Here is a 14935-nt window from a genome sequence, read left to right on the forward strand (position 1 = left end):
AGCAGGGGTTTTCTCCCTGAGTCTCATCATATATTTTTAATGAACTGCCATCTGAAATTCTCCAGGAAAGCATAATTTTAGATATAGTTAATCCCAATTTTGTTCCTATACTTTTAATGGGATGTATTGTCAACCTTCTGGTTGCACTTTTGAGGAGAGGAGCATTTCCAGATACAGTTCAAAAAATGTAACAAACACAAAAGCTACACCTGATAAGTGTAGATGTCTCATGATTTAATTAACCCATGAATTAAGCTAAACTAATGCTGGCCATACACGCTACAATTATCGGGGCGATCCGCCTGATATCGGCGGATCGCCCCGATAATTGTAGCGTGGGGGGGTGACCGAGGGTTAAATATTGCTCGGTCGGGCATGCCGGATTGTCCAGCATGCCCGTCCGATGCGATATTTCCCGTTAAACTGTCGGCCGCATCGGGCAGTGTATGCCCAGCCGCGGCCGACAGACAGACATTTCCTGTGTTCCTTCCTACGGAAGGAACAGGGAGATGTCTCCTCCCCCGGGGGCGGAGCGCAGATGTCTGCCGAATACACTGTGAGAGAAATCTCGCAATGTATGCCGGCGACATCTGCGGCTGGCAGCCGGCCAGATAAAATGTCTGTCGGTCTGACAGGCATTTTATCTGGCCGTGTATGCCCAGCATTAGCAATACTGCAGAACAAATACATGTTACAAAATAACAGTAAGTTGGTTTGACTTTGACCTCTTTCTACAGTGCACATTTTCAGATATATACAATAGCTAGGTGCAAACTGACTTTCCAGGGCATGTTCCAAAGATCATAAAGTGGGTGCACACCATGAAATGCGTTAGCTGCATCAGTAGGTACACTTGCATAGAGTAGTATTGCAGGCTGCAATATTTGTACATGTAAATGACCATTACTGATTTTACTAATGTATTACAAGGAATGGCATATTTCTCCTGAATTCACATTCTTCTCTGCTCTGTCATCCAGTTCCCTGTGTCTATGGGCCCCATTTATCAATGAGTTTTATCATTCACAATTAGTGATAAAACTCATTGATAAATAGGCCCCTATATATGGTCACAAAACAACATGATTATTTTTAATATTCGTATAAACTGCATAGCGTATAAAATGCAGTATATGATAATACAGCCTCTATTATAATACCTAGCATGTTATATATGTTACTGAACATACAGTAGATTGTTCACTGGCCGCCCAACAAATAATAAGAAAAAAAGAATTATATTTATATTTATTATTACAGATTTATTTATCTTCTTAATTGAGCCTGTTTACAACTGGCAATACAAGTTAAGATCTGGTCATTTGGGCTAAACATTAAACAACCTGCTCTGTGTCCAATTTTGCCATAAACTTGTTCAGCACTTTCAACAAACTATTTTAAAGTGTTGCCAGCTAGGCAAGCTGATTTTGCCTTTATATTGATTGCCGCTTTAAAAATACGGGAAGACTCGCAGGAGTTTCCGCAGCGGCTGCAGCTTGCAGCCTTTAACATAAGTACCATAATTTCCATCATTACACACTAAACATTCATGTGTATTTTTTTAAAATAATTTGTCTTCCTTATACAATAAAACTTAAGGTGGGTACACACTATAGCGATATATCTGCAGATGATGGTCATTCATACACATTAAACGACCATCATCTGCATGCTGCAGTGGGTCGGGCCAGCCTGGGGGCGGGTAGGGGTGTGGCCTAATCGTGGAAGGCGTGGCCACGCCACCTTCAGGAAAAACAGAAAAAATCATTTGCGGCGCTGCACGCTGGGGAGAGGGGCGCTTGTGCCCCTCAGCCCAGCGCAGAGCCAATGGGGGGTGCGATCAGCGTGATCGCTTTCCTCTTTGGCATAGGAGACTGCTGCGGCTGCTGCTTTAGCAGCCTCGGACAGTCTCCCAGTGCAGCCCAGCACACAGCAGCGTGTGCTGGGCTACTGTGACCTAAGAGGGGGGGGGGAGCGGTGCCGGACCTGGGTTTTTTAGTACCGCCCCTCTCCCCTCACCCTCTCGTCACCCCTGTGTACGGGCGATCGGCTGATCACCCGTAGACACTTGCCGATGGACAGATATGTCTGCAGACATATCTGTTCATCGACTGTGCAGCACAGCCAATGCGATATGTCTGTGAACGATGTCGTTCACAGACATATCATCTATACACACTGGCCGACGGAGGCACAATATATTGACCGATCAATTGATCAGCCAATATATCGCCCAGTGTGTACACAGCATTAATTGCAGGGTAGCACAGGATACTACATGAGTTGGTGTCTGACAGTGTTTTTGTATCATTTACACCTTTGCACTTATTTCAACAAAAAAGTGTACATAAAGTTGGATAAGTCCAGATCCTGTAACATATAACTCCTACAAAACTAAAAATGTGATTTTCCAAAATGCAGTAACCTGGGCTGACAAGAGGTAAATGTAAAATACCTTCAAATGTAAACTATAGGGACAAACAAACGTACTAGAATCCTATCAAAGGCTGAAGGTGTTCCTCCTCTCTGTACATGGCCCAATATTGTCACTCGTGTATCAAACCCCAGGCATCTAACCACAAGCTGAAAAAGAATAGATATCTCAGTTCTCATGATCACTACTCAACATAAAACATAACATTTCATTAGTGTTATTATGGTATTGACAGACAGTTTAACACACTGCAAATAAGTCTGTATGGACACATTCCAAATGTAATTAATGTAATTTAAGTTAAAGATATTGTTATGCTGTATTTACTGGTTACATAATTCACATAACAATTACACTGCATTACCGCACTCCTTCTACTTAAGGAATGGGGATTACACATAATTCTCCTCATTGATGGCAGCCAGATGGTGTCATTATAAACCAGTGCTTAAGTTAATGATGACAATCTGTGTCAGGTATATTCCTCGAGAGAAATAGAGTATTGTTTCCTAGAGTAAAAGGTTTATCAAATCAAGCAGTTTATTCTACAGATTTAAGTTATTAGAAATGTACATTCAAATGTTAGAACACACAGTGTCCTCTCTCCCACCTCCGCCACTTCCTCTGCCTCATTGCTTGCCTGCACTAGCTACCCTCTTTAGCTTGTCCCACTCCACTGGCACTTTCCCTTCTATCTTCATACATGGTCTCATCTCTCCTATACTCAAGAAACCATCTCTCGACCCTAACTCTCTCTCCAACTACTACCACATTTCTCTCCTCACTTTGGTTCCAAACTATTCTTGTGACTGTACACATACAAAAATTTTCTAGATTTTCACTTCACCAACGTGACCAACACTCCACTGTAAGGCGAAGGGAAACGTCTCACTAAATCTCTTCCTAGACTTCTATTCAACCCCTCTGCAATTAGGCTTCTGTCCCCTACACTCCACCGATAATGCTCTCACCAAAGTGACCAACACTCCACTGTAAGGCGAAGGGAAACGTCTCACTAAATCTCTTCCTAGACTTCTATTCAACCCCTCTGCAATTAGGCTTCTGCCCCCTACACTTCACCGATAATGTTCTCACCAAAGTGACCAACACTCCACTGTAAGGCGAAGGGAAACGTCTCACTAAATCTCTTCCTAGACTTCTATTCAACCCCTCTGCAATTAGGCTTCTGTCCCCTACACTCCACCGATAATGCTCTCACCAAAGTGACCAACACTCCACTGTAAGGCGAAGGGAAATGTCTCACTAAATCTCTTCCTAGACTTCTATTCAACCCCTCTGCAATTAGGCTTCTGCCCCCTACACTTCACCGATAATGTTCTCACCAAAGTGACCAACACTCCACTGTAAGGCGAAGGGAAACGTCTCACTAAATCTCTTCCTAGACTTCTATTCAACCCCTCTTCAATTAGGCTTCTGCCCCCTACACTCCACCGATAATGCTCTCACCAAGGTGACCAACACTCCACTGTAAGGCGAATGAAAATGTCTCACTAAATCTCTTCCTAGACTTCTATTCAACCCCTCTGCAATTAGGCTTCTGCCCCCTACACTCCACCGATAATGCTCTCACCGAAGTGACCAAAACTCTACTTTAAGTTGAAAGGTCACTTCTCACTAAATATCCTGCTAGATTTCTCTTAATAGAGTTGACTACCTTTTTTCTTGACACCTTTCAATAATATAGCCCTTGCAACGTTGATATCTTCTGGGTACCCTCTTATCCCATCTAAACACTCCATTGGTGTTTCTACTTCTGGCACATCATTTTCTCCACTCCCTCTATATTTTGTGGTCTCACAGGGCTTTGTTCTCAGCTCTCTGCCTTTCTCTTTATACTTTTTCTCTCGCTGACCTAATGCAATCATTTGGCCTCCACTATCGCCTCTATGCAGGGTACACACAAATCTTCCTCTTCTCCCCTGACCTTTCTCCTCCTTTATCGCAGCCTTCTCCACTTGCATGTCCCCACACCATTTGACATGTTTAAATGGAGCTAATCATTTTAACTTATCCCAGTGATACATACATTGTCACATGGTCCTCACCATCGACAACTTCACACTCTCCCCATTTCCCCAAGCATACTGCCTTTGGATAATCCTCAGCTTTACTTACACATCCACTCACACCTTGTCATATCACCTCTTCCTTTGAAACATTGCCTGAATATTATCCTTTCTCATTCTCAACACTACCCTAGTAACAATTACATTTGCTAACAATATCTTGTATTGATGTCCTGCTCCTATCTGGCTTTTCCCTCATTGGCCTATACCTACCACAGATCACACTAAAGATACAGGGAAACTGACCATCCTCTCTGAATGTTCCACATCAAGAGCATCACTGGATCCCTACACTGACTCTCCATTACCTCTAAAATTCAATTCTATGCTAATCACCATCATCCTCAAAATACTCTCAAAATACAACTTTTCCCACTTGCACATCTCTGAGCTCATCATAAGATACTCAACTTTAAAGAAAATCTAACTCTGGCTTGTGCCTCTGCTCCTCTCTAATAGCCACCTCTCACAATCGCTTCCAAGACTCTGAGTGCTGCTCCCCACTTATAGAATGGACTGGAATACAGTCTCCCTCAACCTTCATTCTTTTCAACACTCTCTAAACACCCACTATTTCAAGCTAGCCTATGCTACTCACACCTGATACCCTTCCCTCCGGATGTATTACCAGCTACAGAAGGGCCCTCACTACCCTCTGCCTGCACCGCCTTGTCAACTTTTATATACATGTTGTGTTTTTATGTATGATTTGCATTTTGCATTATTTCTTATACTGACTATCCTAACCTTGCCTATATGTAGTAACAAAGTTAAATCTGTGTTAGGGTCATGGGCATCCCAGGTTTTCCCCCCTTGCCATAACTCCAATATTTCTTAAATCACATTCTTGTATTTTCTTTGTAGTTTCTACTTACTTAAGGTACACATATACAGTAATTTATTATAAAATCTCTAAGTATGTTGTAATGGAACAAAAATTGGAATATAAGACATGTTGTTCATGATATATGATGGTATCAACTCAACAAATATATAAAATGAAAATCCATATAGAGATTTTAGAGTTAGTCTTAAAGAAGATGTAATCAGACAACAGCGGTCTGTATGCTCAGAATACCTAGTGCTATAGATGATGATTGGGTGTCTGCAGCTCAAAACCAACCTCTACAGAATGTTCCAACCTCTTCAAACATCGCACTGCTGATACTGAGTGTTTGTTACAGCTGTACAACCCCATTACCTCCCTAATGACCTTAGATTTTCACTCTTTCATGACCAGATGGATTTTTTATGGTTTAGAGATGTATAACTTTCCCTGGGCATAACTTTTCTATTTTTATATTGTATCGTTCTATAATTTTACCCTTAAAGTGGAAGCAAGTGGGGATAGGACCATATAAAAACTGGGACTGGAGGAAGTCCCAGTGATGTTACAATAGTGACATTCATATTGAACATCATGTAACAATGGTTTCCTGACCACGACCAAAGTTATATTGTAACGGGGAAGGGGGGGCAGCAAAACATTTGAAATGAGCTGCGGCTGCTGACCGTCAGGGGCCCCTGCACCGCATGCAGGTGTAAAGTGCGGTCTTTAAGTTAAAACACTGTGCATTACAACTCCTCCTTCCTCTGCCCATCCACGGCCACAGCTCAGGTAAGAGTGGGAGGGAGGGAAGAGGCGGAGGGGGGGCAGGTACCGGAACGATTTTATGTGGCCCCTGCCAACCTAAAATCATCCTGACACCCCTGATTGTACATGAGCAAAGTACTGGAACATGTGGCTGCTACAATTCTGAGTTAACAGCACATTGCTGGACCTACACTTCCCTGGAAAGACAGCTCGGCATGTGGATGGGGTAAAATGCAGCATGTGGCATAAATCATGTAAAATGCCACCCAAAAATAAATGCAACATTTTGGGTGAAGATAATTTGTACACATATTATTAATGGAAACACTAGCAATCTTATTATTGTTTCTTTACCAACATATTGTAGTGTTTTACAATTAGGTGATCATGTTAATGACAACTGCAAATAATGCTATAATGAAACAGAAGATAGAGGCTGCTCTGCCCAAACAACTTTACACTCGACAAAAAGATTAGACCTTGTGTTCAAGTTGTATACTAGCTAAGCTGGGTACACACCTACACAATCGTTGGGGCGTTCTTTCAATTCAGACCCGTTCATGTGTCATGTGTACACACCTTCCCACCTTCCATCATGTTTTGTTGGAAGAAAACTGGTTGAATCCTATGTACAGTTTAATATTCAGCTGATTAGTACGGGCCAGACTGGACCAAAAGTAAAGTGTATACACCTTCACCGTTCTCCAATTCTACACCAATAGCAGCGTCACCTCTGTGAGTGTGTACGGTGGTACAATCATTTTCTTCAGGGGCATTTCTAGAGAGGAGGGGGCCCGTGTGCAGTCTCTGTCACGGGCCTCCTCCTCTCAGTCCGGCAGCCGGCAGTGCACTGAGCGCAGCGCTGCCAACGCCGCACTGATAGACTCTAGGCACTAGAGTATGCCCAGATTCTATAGCGCATGCACAGGTCACTGGGAAAATGGATGTGGCAGCCATTTTCCCTGTACTGCGTATGCGCAAAACAACGGGAAAATGGCAGTAGCGGGCATTTTCCAGACGTTTTACAGCACTGACACTGGTGCTGACGTGGGACTCTGGAGAGGTAAGTATAATATGAGTGCAAGGTGTACGGTGCAGGTCCCCTCTGGACCCGTGGGCCTGTGTGCACTGCACATCCTGCACCCATTATAAATACGCCCCTGATTTTCTTATAATATTGGGAATCAGTCGGCAGCATGATTGTATAGGTACGCGTGTATTGGCACTGTGGTCAGAACTTCCAATCGAGAGTGAAGTCGATCAAACGATCACATCAAAAGAGCGATCACAAAGGTGTACCCAGCTTTACTCCCAAGCTGGTGCAATGTAAATGAAAAATCAAATACAACACTATAGTACTTACATCTTTAATCTTTTCTGAACTGATTGCTTTGTTATGACAATCAATGGCTCCTTCTGAGACAATAATGATATTCAATCTTTTCTTTCTTGCACGGTTCTAAGAGAAAGAACATTAACAAAAACTTAATGTAGCTTCAGCTGGCAAATCATCAGTGGTAGGCAACGTGTGGCTCTCCAACTCATGTGAAACTACAAGTTCCAGCATGTTCTCACAACCACGTTATTTTCCCAAACATCAAATATGTATTGTATACAAGTGTGTGTTATTAAACACAGATTAAATGTTCATCTCTTTACACTACAACTGTTCAGCTGAACCAGTCTCTTCCTGCTCATTTGCATACTAGGGCCACTGGCATTATGCAGGAAAGACAGGAAACAGATTATAAACAAAGAAATGCACTAAATAGTCTGTAGAAAATAATAAGCATTATAACTGCGTGTATTTGATGTTAATCAATAAGGAAATTATGATTTGTGATAATTAGTGAGTTAGGAAACCTCCACAGGTTTCTCTATCATTTCTAATCCAGTTGTAAAGCAATATTTACATTGTTTTATTCCAGTAAATTGCTTAATTAGTCAAATTAAAACATTTACCTCAGAAAGTTTAGTGCACATCAGCTCTTCCCATCCTTCCTCTGGGGGGCTCTCAGGAATAAACACCCAGTCGGCCCCACAAGCTAAGGCACTAACCAGGGCAAGGTACCTGGAGACCCAGAAACATGTTAATGTAAGGAGAACAATATGTCTGTAACAGAGGGTACGTGTGTGTATATATTAACCATACATACCCACAGTGCCTGCCCATGACTTCCAAGACAAAGGTCCTTTGATGGCTGGAAACATAAATGACATACAATGTTATATAGTTCAATACAAAATAAATAAACATTAATCATTCTCTACAATAGCATAGCAACAATTGCAAATAAGGACAACCTTTTTTATAACATAATTTTCTTAATATGGTATTTAATATTTGTAATTCATAATAAATTGTTTATGCATACTGGACAGAAGTAGACAATGGATAATGCATTTGTCTGAAGCAGAGTTGGAATCAAAACTCTGTTTATGAGCTTAACGATGTGCAATAGGTCACCCATCTTTATTCCCAAACCTATTATATGCTATGCAGGACGTCTGCAACTCTTTCGCAGGGAATGGGTATGAAGTCCCAGCGGCTGAATAGCCCCCAGTTCATATCCCGACGCCAGCAGCCCGAAGTAAGAAGACCTCAACAAGGCAGGTAAGTACCCTATCCCTACCCCTCTACCACCCTAACCTAACCCTCCGTTAGTAATGCCTAACCCTAACCTCCCCTCCTAGTGCCTAACCCTAACCTCCCCCCCGGGGGTGCTTAACCATAACCCTACCTTACCGCACCCTAAACTTAACCCTTAAGGGGTGGTGCCTGACCATAACCCTCCCCCTAGGGGTGCCTAACCCTAATCTCCCCCCGAAAACCTAACCCTAACCCCACTAAGCTCCCTAAACCTAAACCCCCCTCGTGCGCGGCTAACGCTAAGAGTGCCCCGGACCTATCTTGTTCTGGCTGGCGTCCTTCGGCATTCCAGCGTCGAGATTAAGATAGGCGTCTGTATTTTAACGCCTAGACGTCTATCTTATGTCCCTTGTTGGGATTTCCTTGTCGGGATTTAGACCAGCAGCATTGCGGCCATTGGTCTTATAACTACATCACCTTTCGCAGACATATGTTCTGGAATTTATTAACTAACAACTATGAGCCTGAGTCTGAGTTGGACACAAAGATTTACCACCTTGTACTAATATGAGTGTCAGAATGGCTACATGTGTATGTTCGCACATTGGGAACCGGCTGCCCTTGCATTCTGTGCTAAGGTGCGTGGTGCCGCATATGCACAGTTTGCTTATAATCGCGACAAGCGTCTGTAGCCGGTGCTGCATCCGACTCCGGATCAGGCCCTATATCTTCTCATTTCTGGTGCAAGCTTTCAACACAAAGGGTTCTTGTCATCTTTTGTCATTTTTTTAAATATTGTAATGAAAATACCAGTACAAGGTATGACCTCAGTGTAGGGAATGAAGGTGCATGTGCTTTCTGGCTGTCGTGAGAGGAACAGAAGTGATTCAGATATGCTTAATATTTATTCCACAACATACACATAAAATTGGCACTTCAAAGCAGTTTGATTCTTTAATTGTTTGAGCGTTGTACCCTTTTTAATATATACTGTATATATAATAATGTTATGATTATATTTGTTTATTGACAGTGCATTTATTGATGGTTTACATTGTCTACATACACAGATAAAATTCACAGGTGATGTCTGCAATAGATTACAGCTAACATTGTCTTTGCCATAAAAAGTAGTTCAGGCCAGAACATGGCAGTGTGTCTGTGTATGTGCAGATTCTTATCCTGGACCTCTCTGTTCACTTGTCCTTTGTAATTACCTAATGTGGCTGCGCTCTGTACACTCACAGCCTGGAGCCATTTCCATGTTACCAGACACTAATGCCCCTACAGACGGTAACAGGATAGCTTGAAATGCATAAAATCTCAGTTCAGACTCAGATTTTTTATATATATATATATATATATATATATATATATATATATGTATGTATATATGTGTGTGTGTGTGTGTGTGTGTATATATATATATATACACATATATATGTATGTATATATATATATATATATATGTGTATATATATATACTGTATATATAGTATCTATCAAAATATATATATATATATATATATATATATATATATACATACATAGCTAACTGTAAAGTACATTTGCCTCTTGAATTGTATGACTGTAGACTGTATTTGTAGCTACTTATCACTCACACAATTTTCATTCAAAGGTCTCCTTATAAAGTGTCAGAATGAGACAGACCTAATGCTGGGTACACACCTGAAAGATAGTGTATATCTGCAGATGATGTATGTTCATACACACTGAACAACAATCACTGCAATCTGGTTGGGGGTCCCGCTGGCCAGGTCCGCATCACGCCACCCTGCCGGTGTGCTGCCATCGGCTGTGCTGCATGATGCAATATGTCTGTGAACGACATCATTCACAGACATATACTCTGTAAGCACTGACTGACACACACGCGATATATCGGCTGTTCAATTGAACGGCTGATTTGTCGGACAGTATGTACCCTGAAGCTGGGTACACACAAGTATGATCCGCCATCCTGACGATTGGTAAATGCATACACACTTACCAATCGTCGTGACTGACGTCACAACTGGGTGGGCATTTACAGTACATGTGCCCACCCAGTTGAGCTGTCAGTCATTGGCGGCCTCTGCAGCAAGTGTACGGGTGGTCAGCTAACCGGCTGTACACACAGCACGATACACCAATATATCTGCAGATATATTGGGCATCGGCTGTGCTGCACACGATACACGACGTTGTTTACAGACATATCGTCTATGCACACTGGCCGACAAACACACAATATATATTGGCCATTCAATTGAATGGCCAATATATCGGCCAATGGTTACTCAGCATAAGAGAATTAAGGGGAAGATGTATCAAACCTTGGAGGGAGATAAAATGGAGAAAGCTAAAGTACAAACCAATCAGCATTTAACTGTCATTTTAGTGGCTGTATTTGAAAAATGACAGTTACAGTAGGAGCTGATTGATTGGCACTTTATCTCTCCAAGGTTTGATACATCTCCCCCTTAAGCTGGGTACACACCTATACAATCGTCGGCCCGTTCTTTCGATTTCGAGCCGGTCGTTCGATATCGAAAGAGTGTGTACGCACGTTCCATCCTGTTTTGTCATATGAAAACTGGTCGAAATGGAGGATCGCACCTTCTGTGCAGTTTAATTTTCATCTGATTCGACAGGGCCTGGTCGTACTGAAAGTGCTGTGTGTATGCACCTTCCACCGTTCTTATAATTGTACACCAAACCTGGGGCTGCCTCTCTGGGCGGGCCTGATTACGCTCAGGAAGTTCAGGAAGCATTCTGTGTGCCACGCTCCTCTTCATGTACATAGGCCCTCATTCAGAGCCACTCGCTATTTGCGGTCGTTCGTTCTAAAACAAGGGGTGGCTATTCAAATGAACCGTTCGCTGTTTGCGGTCTGTTCACGCCTCTATGTCTGAACGAGCTAACAAAACTTGCGGTCGTTTTTTGGAAAGATACACCCCCTGGCCGCTCGCATCCTACGTCATGTCCGCTATTTATTAGATTAATCGAGTACATCGACAAGGGTATGAACTGCTCGCTATTCTTGGGGTTGGTGTTTGCTACCACAATTTTGCGAGCACTTCTGACTATAAAATAACCCAGTGACGTGGTCAATGACGCTGCTGTTTTAAATATGCACACCCATAAAACACCCGTTTTGACCTTTAAGCACGCCTGCGTTCTGATTTCCACTCCCCATTTTCAAGCACCTTCCCCTGTTACCACCCACATACGCCTCTTTCTGTCACTCAAAATAGCAGGCATTCGCTATTTTGCGAGCACATGAATTTCGGCCGCACTGACTGGTTAGCGCATGCGTATAACGATCCGTACGCATGCGCAGTTGGGCTAACATCGCTCGGAACGAACGAGCGGCCGCTTACGAGCGGCTCTGAATCAGGCCCATAGTCCCCATTTTTTATATTTACCCCACCATCTATACTGCAAGGCTTGGCTTGCTATAGAGTGCAGTTCCACAACTTGCTGGGCTGTGCAGTCCTGCAATTGATAGTGAACACAAGCATACGTCCTTTACCTTAAAACCTTTACCCATGTTCACGTAGGCTTGTTTTGGTCTCATAATCACACCCCTTCCTGCCCACTATGTTCATTTTAGGTACACCCACTGTGAGCGCAACCTGAAATCGGGAAAATGTGTATGCTGGTACAATCATTTCCTTGTGATATTTCGGTAGCGCGGGATCGAAGGTCGCACATTGGATTGTATACGTGTGTACACGCGTATCGGGACTGTGATCGGCACTTCCGAATGGGAGCATTGTCGATCGAACCGTCGCATCGAATGTGTGATTGTATAGGTGTATACCCAGCTTTAGTGTAGAAACATTTCTACAATGAATACAGGAATTCTTATCAATAATATTATTTAAGGGTCCTAAAGCAATTTGGATCTTGTAGAGGAACACTACATACTTACTTACTTTTTTGGACACCCTAAAGGCAAGTGTGGGGGCAGACATGACAAGATTTGTGACACCGGGACCTGCCCATTGCTATGCAATGAAGCAAATCATGTAATAGGGCAGTAGGGCGGGATCTACTGGCACAAATCACATTGTGGCCATACCTGCTTAACAAGAAAGAGAAGAGGGATCCGAGAGGGTAACCTACTCTGTCTGGGGTCTGAGATAACTCCCAGGAATTTGAGAGTTTCCTGCTCATTCTGTTTAGGAAAATGTGGAATAGTAGCTTTTCCTTGCTCTCAGCTAGGGTGGATACAGTTCTCGAGTTCTCACAGTGAACCTGTCATCTACAGATAGTGGATTCAGGGCCTGATTCAGAGCCGGACGCTATTTGCGCTCGCTCGCTCAGAAAAAGGGGCCGGCTATTTAAACTGAGCGCTCGCTCTTTGCGGTCTCTTGACGCCTCTATTTCTGAGTGAGTGAATGAAACATGCGCTCACTATTTTGTAAAGACGCCTCCTGGCCGCTCGCATCCTACGTCATCTCCGCTATTTATTAGATTAATCGAGTACATCAAAAGGCGTCTGAACTGCTCGCAGTGCTTGTGGTTGGATTTTGCTACCGCAATCATGCGAACAGTTCAGGCTAGGAGACAACCAAGTGACGTGGTCGATGACGCTGCTTTGTTAGTTATGCACACCCCTAAAACACCCGTTTTGACCGTTTGGCACGCCTGCGTTCGGATCTCCACTCCCCGTTTTCAAGCACCTTCCCCCGTTACCACCCACAAACGCCTCATCCTGTCACTCAAATTATCAGGCACTCGCTATTTGGCGAGCGCACGATTTCCGACCGCACTGACTGGTTGGCGCATGCGCATTACAACCCATACGCATGCGCAGATGTGCGAGCATCGCTCGGAGCGAACGAGCGGCCGCTTACGAGCGGCTCGGAATCAGGCCCTCAGCCTTTTGTGGCCTGATACAAAGTTCACGAAAATGCAGACAATCCGTATACATAGAGAGGTATCAATAATGCTGTTCACAACCCTGCTAGATAAACATGCACTCTAAAATGGATATGTTAGAATACCAAATATGACAATGTGTGCCAAGTGGAGAGCAGTAAAGCTCCAGAACATTGGTGTCACATTGTGCACTGTCCTTGCCAGCTGGAAGTCATTGAAGTGTTCACATTGAAGCACATTAATTATTGGAATGATAGACAAGAGGATGAGTTTCAAATAGTAATAAAGCACTTCTGCTTCATACAGTACAGTGTACATGTAAGGCTTAGACCTCATACAGTACAGTGTGTATGCAAGACTTAGACCGCATACAGTATTGCGTGTATGCAAGGCTTAAGGTGCATACACACGGAACAATATATTGTTACTATATGAAAGATAACTATGTGGTTCAACGATATATCGTTCATATTGTTCCGTGTGTATGTAATGAACGACCAACGATGTGCGCTCCCACTGGACGATAACGATATCGTCCATCGGGCATGCATGCAGGCCAATCTGGATGATATTGTGTATTTTCCATAGGGGTTTGCGATCGTTGGTCGATCATCGTTGGTGATATCTTTGGTATGTGGATGAACAATATCGTTCATCCAGCACACCAGGAATTTCAAGGGAGATCGTTCAGCGATATCGTTCGCTGAACAGATCATCCCGTGGGTACCCAACATTAGACCTTTTAAACTGTAGATCAGACATCACAGGTGAGGTAGACAGGGCATCCAATGTACACCAGCACCTCAGTGAATTTGGAGTAAATTATTTGTTGCCCAATGTCACATAAAATATTACTGCACAAGTTCATAATCTGGTACAGTGTAAGGAAAACACTAATGAGACTGAAATATGTTATTGAAGTATTTCCAGAATTCAAAGCCAAGAAATAGATAAATAAATGATAAATATTACAAATGCTCAAAAAGCAGGGAATAAATGTAGAGTAAAGGTGGTGACTTTCATTGACTGGTCAGTCAGATAACCGGACAAGCCTCACTCAGATATTACTACTACATGTAAAATTATATACGATTAAATCTTGCTTAGTATTGTGGTGTACTACATCAGAACATTTACTACATCATAGCAGTGTATTATATCAGAGCATTGTGGTGTGCTACATCATAGCAGTGTATTACATCATAGCATTATGGTGCACTACATCAGAGCATTGTGGTGTGCTACATGAGAGCTTTGTGGTGTACTACAGTACATGAGAGCATTGTTGTGTATTATATCAGAGCATTGTTGTGTACTACATCAAAGCATTGTTGTGTACT

General features: G+C 42.8%; 1 protein-coding gene across 4 annotated transcripts in view; it reads right to left on the minus strand.

The window, feature by feature from the left end:
- Positions 1-14935, minus strand: part of PFKP (phosphofructokinase, platelet) — a 118516-nt gene that overhangs the window by 44987 nt on the left and 58594 nt on the right. For all 4 annotated transcript variants that reach the window (XM_088462716.1, XM_088462714.1, XM_088462713.1 and 1 more), the window contains 4 exons: positions 8272-8316; positions 8078-8186; positions 7479-7574; positions 2491-2583 (listed from right to left, as the gene is read on the minus strand). In XM_088462716.1, the coding sequence (XP_088318842.1) occupies positions 2491-2583; positions 7479-7574; positions 8078-8186; positions 8272-8316 (343 nt within the window). The remainder of the gene's footprint in view (positions 1-2490; positions 2584-7478; positions 7575-8077; positions 8187-8271; positions 8317-14935) is intronic.

This window comes from Taudactylus pleione, unplaced genomic scaffold, assembly GCF_031769625.1.
Source record: "Taudactylus pleione unplaced genomic scaffold, aTauple2 ptg000053l, whole genome shotgun sequence".
Taxonomy (NCBI): Eukaryota; Metazoa; Chordata; class Amphibia; order Anura; family Myobatrachidae; genus Taudactylus; species Taudactylus pleione.